At 41.0% G+C, this 14769-nt stretch overlaps 1 protein-coding gene across 8 annotated transcripts in view; it reads right to left on the bottom strand.

Annotated features, from left to right (window-relative positions):
* Positions 1-2306: 2306 nt before the first annotated feature.
* Positions 2307-14769, bottom strand: part of hppy (MAP4K3-like protein hppy) — a 100960-nt gene continuing 88497 nt past the window's right edge. For 7 of the 8 annotated variants that reach the window (XM_069306214.1, XM_045735895.2, XM_069306220.1 and 4 more), the window contains one exon: positions 2307-7408. In XM_069306214.1, the coding sequence (XP_069162315.1) occupies positions 7288-7408 (121 nt within the window). In that variant the 3' untranslated portion in view covers positions 2307-7287. Of the gene's footprint in view, positions 7409-8149; positions 8285-14769 lie in introns of all 8 variants that reach the window. The other variant, XM_045735897.2, reaches the window with a different exon arrangement.

The raw sequence follows: 14769 nt of genomic DNA, 5'->3' as shown, positions 1-14769 counted from the left end.
TGGAGGAACTCAAGAGAGCCACCAAAGAATACCTGCAACACAGTGGAAACCTCCCCTCCACCCGAGCGCAAAAGCAACACCATGTCCCAAACGAAAACAAAGGACAGTCCACCAAGCCAGTAAGACTCTGGAACCTAGTAAAGCACCTAAAAAGAGGAATAAGAACAGAACTGAAAAGAGGCTGGACCCAGTCTACACCTCGTAGACTGGGTCCCACAAGAGCCTCCCAGACTTCCTCGGGGAAATCCAAGAAGAAAACCTCTGGAAAGTGGAACCCAGGGTACCCAAAGGCACCTGGAAATGAACCCTGGAAGTAGCCCCACCCAACACAAACTCACACAGGAAAGGGGGGGGGGGTAAGAAAACCCCTTACCCTGTAACAGAAGCCCCCCTGCACACTGGGCACAAGAGTCCAAAACGGATCAAATGGGACCCAAGAGCTCTACTCGGACTTCCCTAGAGCCTAGGGAACCGTCGACAAAGGCCCAGGGAAAAAGAGCCCTCTTCCATGCCCACTGCCTGAGAGAAAATGGCAGAGTCCAGGAAAAAGGCCTCAAAGAAGGAAGTAGGCTGGGAAGACCCAGAAGCCTCGGTGGGAAGGACAGGCTTAACTACCTCCATGCCTGCATTGGAAAAGGAAGCCCCCGGTTGGCCATCCTGTGCCTTGGCCCAAGCTAAACCCCGCCCTGACTCTGAAACCCCCTGATGTTCGAGAGCCGCCAGTAGGGGGTGGGGGGTGGAATGAGGACTGAACCAAGGTCGAAGTAACCAATGCCTCCAAATCCAAGTCCCTAAAACTCAAGTGGGGCAGCTCTGGGGCTTCCAAACTGGCACGTTGCAACACTGAGAAATGCCTATGCCACACTGCCACTGCCTAATCCCGTATAATATCAAAAGAGGGATGGGTGGATTTGAGTACAAGCGGGGAACAAGTCTACAAGTCTCCGGGTCACAGGTGTCACTGACCCAACAGGCAGCATGGCAATACGGATGATCCTCACCCTGAAGCAAGGGCAACGAGCAACCTTCAAATTCACACAAGGAGAAAGTGGACTTGGAAGAGGTATCCATGGTACTTATTACTGAGCGCGCTGGGTTTTTCCAGGGCCTATAGAGTGAATGAACCCTACAGAAGACAGGCACTCGAGCCAGCTAAGCCGGTAAACCGACAGCAAGCAGCCACAGGAAAGCCTCGGGGGCAACAGAGGAGGACCACTACCACACCCTGCCTAATGAGGTGAAAAGCAGAACTCCTCTGCCAAAACAGGCATAAGAACACACCGATAAATGTGAAAATGCAATGAGAAAATAAAGAAACTAGACCACAGCAAACAAGCAGTTGGAGACAAACTCTGGCCCGCCATGTGATAGCTGACAATAAGGCTGCACTAGCTGCAGTGCATCCCACCAGCCAATAAACACACCCATACCAGGGGCAAGATGGAGAGCCCAAAGCCCACAATGCACCTCAAGGGCAAAGACTACCACAAGCGAGGAAGTCCTCCAATGGGGTGTGAATCCCGAACGCGTCATGGAAGATAACCCTAACCACACAAGGGTAGTACTTACAGAGCACCTAGTGAAAGTGACCCTAGACGCATGTAGCTCCAGTACTCCTGGCTACACGCACACCTCCATTTATAACACCACTGCAAGAGCAAAAACACCGAAGAAAACAGGAGCATGGAGCCAGAGTGACAGCGACCACTTGGCATCACATCAGTAAAAACTGACTAGTGCCGGCCTTTACTTTACTTTAAATGTAAAGTGTTCATGGGGCCATTGTTTCCTTTGCCTTTGAGGGAGCCAGATCCTGGCTCATGGTCCCGTGTAGGCATACAAAGAACATGATGACACTCAAGTAGTATGGCACTTGATCAGTAAGATCAGTAAGCTTCAGGGAGCCCAACGGGGCTCCCCACAGAGATGCTAATACTGTAGTAATATCTCTCTAGAAATATGAAGACAGTTTCAAGTCAAGTTGGCAGATGGCTTTTGAGCATTATTTGAAGGCCGAGGCATGAAGGACCTCGGTTCAAACCCTTAAGTTTCTACACAATATTTCTCAAGTTACCACCCATGCCAATTACTGCCAATTTTGAAGGAAATATTTCTTACTGAAAACTCTGAAATCCATTTTGCAAGTAGCACAGTGAATGTATTTTCAGCAATTAAGACTTTTTCAGCATACACATATTTATATGAAGTCTTTAGAAATAATAAGAGGTATTTTAGTATAATTATCAAACACACCAAGCCAGGAAGCATTTCAGTGCAATTTTCTATAGGAATAAATAATAAAACAATAAACCAGAAGATGGTGTTTCCCAATAACATACAGTATGTTTAAAATATTCTCAGGTTGTTGAACAGCCAAAAGTGGTGCCTTTTTTTTGCTTGTTTTTATAATACTAAACAAGTGTATACATACTATTAATTGTTCATATGACATAACATCCCGACCCTATATGAATGAACACAAACCTTATGATGATGTGGAATAGAAAACCAATTGCAAAACACTTTTTTCTAAATATTTTGTGCATTACTGATTTTAGATAATAACAATCTGCCTGTTTTTCCAATGATAGCACACTAATTTTTGGTTCAAACATCCCAACAGTAATATGCCTACATTTTCTTTACAAGCTGTTGATAACAATCCACTGCATTACATGTCACATCTCATACAAACAGACTTCTTCCTGGTTTTCTTGTGACACAAGACAGTCTATAATTTTAGTGGTCAAAGCTTGCAACACAGTCAATACTACATGAAAAAGTCATAATTTGTGCTGTGAAACATCCATCACATCTCACATCAGACTGTGACTTATTAATCAAAAACTGTAAGTAAAATCTTAAGTCATTTCAGGTTTGTACCCAAGTCCTTATTAAGAACTGTCAGTGATTATAAACTTTAACATACAAGTAACTAAGCAGAATGTCTATGGAATTTTAATTACCAGTGCTGTATTTTAAATCAATATGAAATTGATCTCTCTTACATTAAAATGCTTCTAGGGTATAGTTAGAATAATGAAAATATTATACAAGTGTATTTTACATAAATAAAAATTAATTTTGGTAAAAGCCAATAAAAATACTTACTCTTTAATGAATACTGTAGTTTATCGAGCTTGGCACTTGCTCCACTGTCTCTCTTTGTAGAATTTTACAAGCGCACTATAAATATGGCAATGGTATCCAAATGTAACTCTCTTCCATACTATCATGTACAGTGATACCACTTTTACACGTTACCTATCAAATAAAAAACTTCAGGACATCAAATTATTATTTCCTATCTAACTCCAAATTTATGATTAATGATATCCAAGACAAAATATTTAAAGTTTATACAATGTCCAATCCAAGATAAATGTCTGGTTAATGAGATCTTAAATAACCGAGGTACGGGTATCTTGTGATCCCACAGCAAATTCATGCTGATGGATAGTTCACATTTACCATCGATAAACAAACACTACCCGACTCTGGATAACAATACAGTACGTGGTACAGCTGAGAAATGTTATAATCTGGCTTTGGGCTATCTGAAAGAACATTTTATGGATTGTTCATATACATATTATATTATATTATATATGTATGTGTGTGTGTGTGTGTGTGTGTGTGTGTGTGTGTGTGTGTGTGTGTGTGTGTGTGTGTGTGTATGTGTGTGTAATTACCTAAGTGTAATTACCTAAGTGTAGTTACAGGATGAGAGCTACGCTCGTGGTGTCCCGTCTTCCCAGCACTCTTTGTCATATAACGCTTTGAAACTACTGACGGTCTTGGCCTCCACCACCTTCTCACTTAACTTGTTCCAACCGTCTACCACTCTATTTGCGAAGGTGAATTTTCTTATATTTCTTCGGCAACTGTGTTTAGCTAGTTTAAATCTATGGCCTCTTGTTCTTGAAGTTCCAGGTCTCAGGAAGTCTTCCCTGTCGATTTTATCAATTCCTGTTACTATTTTGTACGTAGTGATCATATCACCTCTTTTTCTTCTGTCTTCTAGTTTTGGCATATTTAATGCTTCTAACCTCTCCTCGTAGCTCTTGCCCTTCAGTTCTGGGAGCCACTTAGTAGCATGTCTTTGCACCTTTTCCAGTTTGTTGATGTGCTTCTTAAGATATGGGCACCACACAACAGCTGCATATTCTAGCTTTGGCCTAACAAAAGTCATGAACAATTTCTTTAGTATATCGCCATCCATGTATTTAAATGCAATTCTGAAGTTAGAAAGCATTGCATAGGCTCCTTGCACAATATTCTTAATGTGGTCCTCAGGTGATAGTTTTCTATCTAGAACCACTCCTAGATCTCTTTCTTTATCAGAATTCTTTAAAGATTTCTCACATAATATATAGGTTGTGTGGGGTCTATGTTCTCCTATTCCACATTCCATAACATGACATTTATTAACATTAAATTCCATTTGCCAAGTGGTGCTCCATATACTTATTTTGTCCAGGTCTTCTTGAAGGGCATGACAATCATCTAAATTTCTTATCCTTCCTATTATCTTAGCATCATCAGCAAACATGTTCATATAATTCTGTATACCAACTGGTAGATCAATTATGTACACAATAAACATCACTGGTGCAAGAACTGAACCCTGTGGTACTCCACTTGTGACATTTCTCCATTCCGATACATTGCCTCTGATTACTGCCCTCATTTTTCTATCAGTCAGAAAATTTTTCATCCATGATAGAAGCTTACCTGTCACCCCTCCAATATTTTCCAGTTTCCAGAACAACCTCTTATGTGGAACTCTGTCGAAAGCCTTTTTTAGGTCCAGATAGATGCAGTCAACCCAGCCATCTCTTTCCTGTAATATCTCTGTGGCCCGATCATAGAAACTGAGTAAATTCGATACACAGGATCTTCCTGATGTATGTGTGTGTGTGTATGTGTGTATGTATGTATGTATGTATGTATGTATGTATGTATGTATGTATGTATGTATGTATGTATGCATGTATGCATGCATGCATGTCTTACTTAATAGCCAGAACGCACTACTCGGCCTAGTTTGCAAGGGCCAATTTGCCTAATAGAAGAGTGATTTTTGCCATATTCAAAAAATTGCTTCCAAATTGTTTACTTGAAATAATATTATATTATATTAAGAATATGAATTATTGACTTAGTTATGTTAGTTTAGGTTAGGTTAAGACAGGTTAGGTTTGGTCATACTTCTACGATAGTTTGAACTCAAATTAGAAAAAAAATTAAATAATATATAATGTAACTAAATGCTTTATCATTTCATAAGTTTTTTTTTTTCAGAAAAATATATAACCTCAGAAAAACCCGGCTTATTATGCAAATCGGGCCTTGCATAGTGGGCCAAGTAGTGTGTTCTGGTTATTAGGTACAGCATACATACTGTGAATGTATGTGTATATATATATATATTACCAATTTATATATTACAATTTAGTAGTGAGGTCACAGCATTAAGCTTATAACGGTAATGGAGTACTATACAGTAATTGGTGCATTTATCAAAAAATAACAAAACCTTGATAAATCTTACAATAAACAGAGGGAATTTTAGTTTGCGAATATACAGTCAGCCACGTACTATCCGAACCTTTCGGGACTTGTCACTGAATAGGTAACATGTTGTGTTTGAAAAAGTGGTTAGTTGTCCTGAAAAGCTAGGGGAAAAAAATGAAAATTTTGTTGCTGAAATTCAAGTGTTTTGTTTGTACTCGCCAATATATGTTCTGATACGCTTGTTAGCAATGTTCCATCATTTATAATCTTGAAGGTATTTAGATAGAAAAGGTGGCGGTGGATGATAATAGTGTTGGATTGACTGAAGTGGAGGTGGTGATGAGATAACCTCAGCAGACTGCCTTTCACCATGTACTCTAATGTACCTAATGCCATGACAGAGTTGAAAGCTTCTGAGCCATCCATTAGTGTATGAATACTGCTCAAGTGGCACTGTGTGCGGTTACTGGGCAAACTTGTTCCATCTTTATTGAGCATTTTTATTCAGACTGCCTGCCCCCCATTAGTTATCCTAACTTTTTTATCCGAACAAACCCTAATCAGATAACAGGCGTTGGTACAGCACGTGGCTGACTCAATACTGAACATTCAAACTTCTTTACAATCCACTGATGGTTACATATTGTACAGTATTTTTCTTAGCTTTCATTAATATTTTTGGAGGGGAGGAAGCTTGCAAAACAAAGATATACAGGCTTAATTATATTTACCATGCACCTCAGACAATAATCTCCTACTGTTATACACCTATCATAAAAATGATCTTTATACACTGCCATACAAAACTGTCCTGAGCCAACAAGAAGACTTGAATTTAGTCCTTAAAAAATTAGTTTAGCATTTGGTTAAATGGGTTACAGTTGTGACATACTTAACAGGGATCACTGTAGCAGGTCTGCAAGAATTATGCAGCTTAGCAATCTTTACAAATAATTACCTGTTATTTCATGGACTTTGTAATGCAGATATACGGTAATTAGACTACACCACTACTGCCTTTGCATGTCATTTTAGAAGTTAATGTCATTTACACAAACCTGTACATTACCTATACAGATTCAACACCAAGTATATCAAAGGGCTTCAAGTGGAGATGGCCATATGTAAATTGGTTTCAACAGTACAGTACACACACTGTGCCACTATGGCAATTCAAAACTATGATATGCAAAATTTGTTTGTACTGCTGTTGAGCCAGTTTCAAATCTGCAAAGCACAAGGTATAACTTTTGCTTGTTCCCACTTGGAAGTCACATACAATTGTCATGATTGAGAATAGTATCATACAGTATTGTTAATCTGATATTTTCCCATAATCCTGGTCATGCTGTCATATTTGGTGCTATATTATTGTATAAATCATCTCTTTGGTAATTTATAACCCCCAATAAAAATGTCAATATCATACTTATTAGCATGCAGTAAAGTTTCTCTGGATCCACCTCTTTGAGGAATAACTAAGGCAAACACAGCACTCGAGTCTCAGCCACACATGATAATGTGCCCATATAATTTTATAAACCATCATTTGCATATATTTACCAAGAAAACAGTAATGTGGATTAAAATAAAATAAAAAAATAAACTTTTTCAGCTTTCCGTAATCAGAGAGAAGTACAGTACTCGATACATTAGCACTTAATGTAGTATCTTTGTGATCGGAATCACGTTAGGTCACTTCAAAACTCATTGCAGTGTTTTCTCAACATAGGTCTTATGTTTACCACTACGTAATAAAGTATGTGTGGTCTAGTACATACTAGACTCGTGACCTGCCAGAATATAGAGGTTCACTCCCTGATTGGCCTCTGCCATAGTTCCACTGTCACACTCTAGCATTGATGACGGCCGGCTTTCCAAGGTGATAATTCTGTAATGAACAACATCACTGTGTACATTAATCACATTATATCAAGCTAATTTATACTTAATATTTTTTAATGTTGATAATATCAAATACTGTAATTACAATTAACTTACATAATTCAGAGCAATTACTGTAATTGATAACACCAAATAACTGATATTCAGATCACTGTATATGGCATCATACTTTGTTAGCATTATAAATTTCATGAATTGTCTTTCTGCTAACATCCTCATAATAAGTAAATCAAATACTTTATTAAATTACATTTACTAATGTGCATTGACAATTTAAAAATAGAAAAATAATTACAAGCATATTCACTGGTTCATAATTATAATGGTAAAAAGGGAGACTGCAGGTGTGAGAATAACAAGACATGCACGAACACATGTTAAGAGCTCATCATGCAGGTTCAGCCTCAGGATCTACCACCCCTCAGTCATATTTGTAAATAAGCTCATTCGTTTATCATAAACAAAGTTTTTTAAACTACATCCATTAGCTTAATTCCTAAAAACTCCCTCATTATTCAATAAGCCTGAAAAACAATAGATATTCTTTTATCGGATCATATTAAAATCCTTAAATTCTCATAATAACTTCTTGTATTCATTCAGTCAACTGAACTCCATGCCAAAACTTAAAGACATGAATAAAACATGCTAACAACAGTGAAAAAGTTATAATTAAAATATACCGACACATGACTATCCAATATTAAACTCCGCACAAGGGGCTTACAGATAGATGCTCAGAAGCCTTAGAATCAGATCTTGGGAGTTTCAGTAACTATTCTCATGTCCTGCAAGTACATAGAGGTTGACGCCTTGTTCGCTATCCCGCACTTCCGTGTTTCTGCTTGACACTATGACAACGCTGAGGTGTGACGGTGATGTTCCATAGGAGGCCAGCCAATGGGAGGGTTTGTTAGCAAAGCAGCATAGCAATTAGCAAAATATATTTAAGTTAGCATATAAAGCCAGGCCCATTAGGCAATGTTAGAGGACACCACATTTGCTCTTATGAGAGACACCTAGAAAATGAGCTTCAAAACCTGTATATTAAAACAACCCAACATGTTTCTAATGACCATGCACAGCATAGTGCACATTAATAGAGAGCTTCATTTCCAAAATGTGCTAGATTGTAACGATATAAAATTAGAGCTTTAAAATACAAAAAAAGATTAAATTGAAACATTCAAAATACAGAAAAGGTACCACAATTTTCAACATGGGGGGAAAACTAAAAACCAGCTACGGGTCATAAACACACTCCAAATCATATTTTTTCAAATTTTTTACTACTCTTTTTGCCATTACAGTAATAGTAAGTATTAAAAAACCAGCGATGAATATAATGAAATGCCAGTTTCTGGGTGAGCCCCAGTGACTTCCTGAAGCTACTATATGCTGCTATGGAACCATCTATTTGGTTGCATCAGGAGAGGAGTTTTATAGGCCTACCAGGGACCAGTGACTGATGCAAATTTTTAGTATGAAGCAATATCAGGATGATAGTTTCAGGGAGCCACCAGGGGGCTCCTTCCAGAATAAACAAAAGTACAAAGAAGCAATGGGAGAGTACGAAAATGAACTCCCCCCTCCCCCCTCTCCTTCCCCCAGAAGCAACTGACTTTCATCAGAAGGAACGAAGGACCATGAGGGGTCAAAAGGATCCTTATCTGACTGGCCCTTCCACCCTAACCCCGTCACCCTGTCAAAAAGGCGCCAGGATAGAACTGAGGTTCTCGCCCAATGGCTAGGAAAGAAAGACAGACTCCAAAGTAGAAAGATTGGAGTAAGAAGGCAGTTGGAAAGAAGGCTCTTAAACACCAACGGATCAGATGGCTCAACTGTCTCCCCGCCAGTAGGAAGAAGCTATCCCCCATAACCCGGAGAAGGCTCAGCCACACCTTGCCCAGATTCCCAAACTCTCAGACTTTACAGTGACAGAAGTAGGAGCAGGCAGAAGCCAGGTGCATCACACCTGAAGAGGTAGGAAGAGGAGGCACGAATGGAACCAAGGTGGAATTTAACAATGCCTCCAATTCCTGGTCCCCGAACATCAAATGGACTAACTCCAGAGAATTTAAATGGGCACAAAGCCACAAATGCTGAATGCTTTACAAAATGAAACTGAAAAGCACCAGCTGCCCGATAAGCTTCCTCTTCAGAGGCAGGGTTAGAAAAGTCATATGCTGGGAACAAGTGCTGCAGGACTCAGGACTGTCTGTGTCATTGACTCAATAGATAGCATGGCAGAAAGAAAAAAGGCAGCATTAAATGTAATGAAATGCCAATTTCTGGGTGAGCCCTGGAGGCTCACTGCTTGAAGCTATCAAACTGATTCGGTGTCACACTACTAGGTGCCATCAGTCATCGAGTTCTATTGGTCTGCCATGGACCACGAGCCAGAACCTGGCCCTTTCAGAGAGGTGCAGGGAGCAATTGCCAACAAACACTTTACATTTAGAGTTAATCATAATTACCACAACAGGAAAGGCACCCAGAAAGATAGAACAAACAAAATACTGCATGGTTAAAATGAGACTGCAGCCCCAAAACTGCCAAAAGAATTCCCCCAATGAAAACAAACCACCTTTTCCCCTTGTTTGGAGAGAGGGAGGTGGGAGGTAGTCTGGGTTAGCAGGGCTGCTCCAACTTCAATTCTGTGATGATGATGATGAAAAACACCGACACCCTGGAAAAAGTCTGGTAGTCTCCAGGGCTCACACAGAAATTGGTGTTTCATTATGTTCAATGCTGGTTTTCTGGGGAAGAGGGGAAAGTCCTGTTGGCTCCCTAAAGCTAACTATCCACAGAGAATGACAAGAAAGGGAACTTACTAGGGAGGAGGTAGCACAGCAAATATCAATTCGAGGACAAGACCGTCGGCCATGAAACATGACCCGAAGCTATAGAAGGCTGCTGAGGCCCAGAATCGTTCACAAGATACTTGGCAGCTAAGACCCTGTTTGAACCTCCAAAACCCGCACGCCCCCATATTGGCCCAAGACATACAGTAGTAGCAAACACTCCCGTCAGAGTGGCATACTTCCGAACATCATGAGCATTAGGGGTAGACTGCAGATTGGCTAGACTTAATGACATTGGACTACCTGACAAAGATGAGCCCTTGAAACAAGGAACAAAGAAAATTGGATCAACCCACAATGAGTCCACTGAATCAGAACCAGTGGAATGAGGATAGCACCGTAAAGCTGTCACTAGCCAAAGCGCACAATGCACACCCGGCCAAACCAACCATCCATAACCAAAATACCCTTTTGGAAGCCCGCTGACTTATTCTTCAGCGGAAAAGGAGCCGGCTGCAACAAAACAAAATGCCTACCAGGGCCAAGGAACAAAACCCTAGGTGCCGGAGAAGAGCATGAAGATCACCTACCTGATAACAGGAGGTCAGGGAAAGCAAAACATGGCCTCTTAAAAAATAAACATAGACTGAAGGGGCCCCCTACTTAAAATGAGCTGAAGAGAAAAAAAAAAAGAGAGAACCTGGACCAGAGACCAGGCAGGCTCAAGTGGCACATGATCAGGCCGGAGGCGAGGTGAAACAATGCATGAGAAAGCTTACGAAACACGGCTAAAGACGTGACAGTATTCGGCATGAGATACCAATCTAGAAACGGCCAAGAAAGAACAAAACAACCCACTCGGAAACTGATGAGGATTGAGGAAGGGATAGAAAAATGCAAAAAGACTGCCAAGAGACCTTGTACTGTCACTGATACGATAACGCAGGTGGAACGCCCTTAAACCACCCACCTGATCATCAAACAAATGAGGATAAATACGGGTTATAAATTCCAGATGCGGAGAGCAGAAGAAAAGGCTGAAGCTGCAAGTATGTCACTCGTTCGACCTCCTTAAAGAGGCGGAGCTGCGGAAAATGCCCGGATTTAATTGTTTTCCTCTGTGTATGTACCTGCAGTTGTAATTAAAGATCTAATACTTGGAGGTTTTTCATTTTGCATGTGGAAAAAATATTTTGTATTTTTCTTTATTTCTTGTAGAGCTTTCTGTTCCAATTCCATTACCTCAGACTCGTATGATTGCTTCAACGTCTGCTCTATTTCTTTGATCTCCCTGTTTAGATGTACTGTACTGTGTTTTCCTTTCTTATGATAGTCGTGTCTGTTTAAGCATTTCTGTGATTTTTTCCTTCTCCTGTGCAGTCATCTGTGTTCTCTTTCTAAAGTAGTCCTCTTTCTGACCCTTCTCACAGGCATATGCTTCAAGCAGATCTTGAATGCTTCAGCTGTCAGTTGAGCTATTTTCTGTGTGGGAGTTTTGTCGCTTAAGACAGTCTCCCATTGAATGTTTGCAAGATCCATATTTATTTTCCCCCCAGTCGATCCTCTTATTGTTGAAATTGAAATGATTGAATAACCTTTCTCGATTGTTGGTTTTCTTGGACCTACTAACGTTATTAATGTTAGTTTGCACTCCAATGAGCCTGTGGTCTGAATATGTAATATCTGAGATAGTAATGTCTTTGATTGTGGTCCATGTACAACCACATTCTCATCTATGGACCCCCACAATCACATTCCCACTTTTGAACGCCCGTTACAACCATGTTTCCACTTGTGGATCCACTTCAACCTCATTTTCACCTGTGGATCCCCCTACAACCACATTCTCACCTGTGGGCCCCCCTACAACTGCTTTCTCACCCCTAGATGCCATACAACCCATTCTCACCCATGGACCCAACCAGAACTAGAGGAAGGTGGGGAACCAGAAGCAGGGCACACCAGCAAGGGAAGAAAGAAGTGTGGACTTAGTCTGGTTGGAGTTCACCAACTCCTCCAATCACAGGTCCCTAAACACCACAGGGGTCACCTCTGGGCATCCAACTGAGCACCATGCCATGAACCCCAAATATGGAAACCTTGGTGTATGGTTTGGTCATCATAGAAACCTTGCCTGTAAAGCAGTAGCTGCCTGTTAAGCTTTAAAATGAGAAACAGGCTCAGACAAATTGGAGACCTAATTTGCACAGATGTAGCAGAACTCCAGGTCAAAAGTGTTATTGACTCAATAGGCAACATGGTGGAGGCATTTAGGCAAATGGCCAAGGACACATCCTTGGATTCAAGGGGGTTGGGTACATAATTAGCCATGCAACAAGCTTGTAGAGGAATTACCATTGCCTCAAGGTGACTAGCTTACAGGACACCACTACGGATCCTTGCTGAAAAACGACACTGAACGTAGCCTATCACTCCGCTGTGAAGGGTGTCTATGGCATGCTGTATAAACAAGCATACATGTACCCTACTACACTATTTTAGTACATGCTGTACCTAGCTTGTATTTAAAAGCATGTATCTAGTACATACTTTTAAATTCATAGATGATGATATACTTAAGAAATTGTTCACGACATTTGCTAGACCAGAGCTGGAATATGCAGTGGTTTTATGGTACCCATATCTTAAGAAAAGAAACACATTAGCCAACTGGAAAAGGTGCAAAAACATTCAACTAAATGGCTACCAGAACTGAAGGACAAGAGCTACGAGGACCCATAAGAGGTCTAGCTTAATCTTGAATGCCTGTTGCCTCTAGAAAAGGCTAGACGCATTAAATATGCCAAAACTAGAAGATGGAAGAAAAAAAGGCAATATGATCACTACTGTATGCACAAAATAGTAACAAGAATCGATAAAATTAATAGGGAAGAATTCCCGAAACCTGAAACTTCAAGAACAAGAGGTCATAGGTATAAACTAAACAAAACTGTCTAAGAAATATAGGAATTAACTTTTCCAAACAGAGTGGTAGATGATTGGAAAAAGTTAGGTGAGAAAGTGATGGCCAAAATTGTCAATAGTTTCAGTGTTATATGAGAGTGCTGGGGAAGACGGAACACCACAAGTGTAGCTCTTTTCCTGTAACTACACTTGGGTAATTACTCCACACAACCAAGAAATATGCCCGCAACATAATGGCTACAAAGAGGCATCAATGACTCAGGTAACGCTCAAAGAGAGGTTCCCAATCTAAGTGGTCAGGCCTCTCATACAAATTTTCGAACACACCAGAGAAGGATCTCTGAGTATGCAGGGGCAATGATACTGTATATGAGCACCCAGGAAAGAAAACTTTGAGCACATGTAGCTTGAAGAGCCTGACTGACAGGAAGTAAACACACACACACACACACACACACACACACACACACACACACACACACACACACACATGGGGGCCTCGTAGCCTGGTGGATAACGCGCAGGACTCGTAATTCTGTGGCGCGGGTTCGATTCCCGCACGAGGCAGAAACAAATGGGCAAAGTTTCTTTCACCCTAAGTGCCCCTGTTACCTAGCAGTAAATAGGTACCTGGGAGTTAGTCAGCTGTCACGGGCTGCTTCCTGGGGTGTGTGTGTGTGTGTGTGTGTGGTGTGGAAAAAAAAAAAAAAAAAAAAAGGTAGTTAGTAAACAGTTGATTGACAGTTGAGAGGCGGGCCGAAAGAGCAAAGTTCAAACCCCACAAAAACACAACTAGTAAACACACACACACACACACCTGAGGGGCCTCGTAGCCTGGTGGATAGCGCGCAGGACTCGTAATTCTGTGGCGCGGGTTCGATTCCCGCACGAGGCAGAAACAAATGAGCAAAGTTTCTTTCACCCTAAGTGCCCCTGTTACCTAGCAGTAAAATAGGTACCTGGGAGTTAGTCAGCTGTCACGGGCTGCTTCCTGGGGTGTGTGTGTGTGTGTGGTGTGGGGGAAAAAAAAAAAAAAGGTAGTTAGTAAACAGTTGATTGACAGTTGAGAGGCGGGCCGAAAGAGCAAAAGCTCAACCCCCGCAAAAACACAACTAGTAAACACACACACACACACACACATGGGGCCTCGTAGCCTGGTGGATAGCGCGCAGGATTCGTAATTCTGTGGCGCGGGTTCGATTCCCGCACGAGGCAGAAACAAATGGGCAAAGTTTCTTTCACCCTAAGTGCCCCTGTTACCTAGCAGTAAATAGGTACCTAGGAGTTAGTCAGCTGTCACGGGCTGCTTCCTGGGGTGTGTGTGTGTGTGTGTGGCGTGGAGAAAAAAAAAAAAAAAAAAAAAAAAAAAAAAATAGTTAGTAAACAGTTGATTGACAGTTGAGAGGCGGGCCGAAAGAGCAGAGCTCAACCCCCGTAAAAACACAACTAGTAAACACACACACGGGACCAAAGAGCCAGAGCTCAACCCCCGCAAGCACAACTAGGTGAGTACAACTAGGTGAGTACACACACACATACAAAGAAGCAAATACTAAAATAAGAATGAGACAACATGCAAATGGCCCCTACAAGATAAAAGTCCAAAGGATAGCCATCA

Source organism: Procambarus clarkii, chromosome 6 (assembly GCF_040958095.1).
Source record: "Procambarus clarkii isolate CNS0578487 chromosome 6, FALCON_Pclarkii_2.0, whole genome shotgun sequence".
Taxonomy (NCBI): Eukaryota; Metazoa; Arthropoda; class Malacostraca; order Decapoda; family Cambaridae; genus Procambarus; species Procambarus clarkii.
This window is presented reverse-complemented; position numbering and strand designations above follow the sequence as displayed.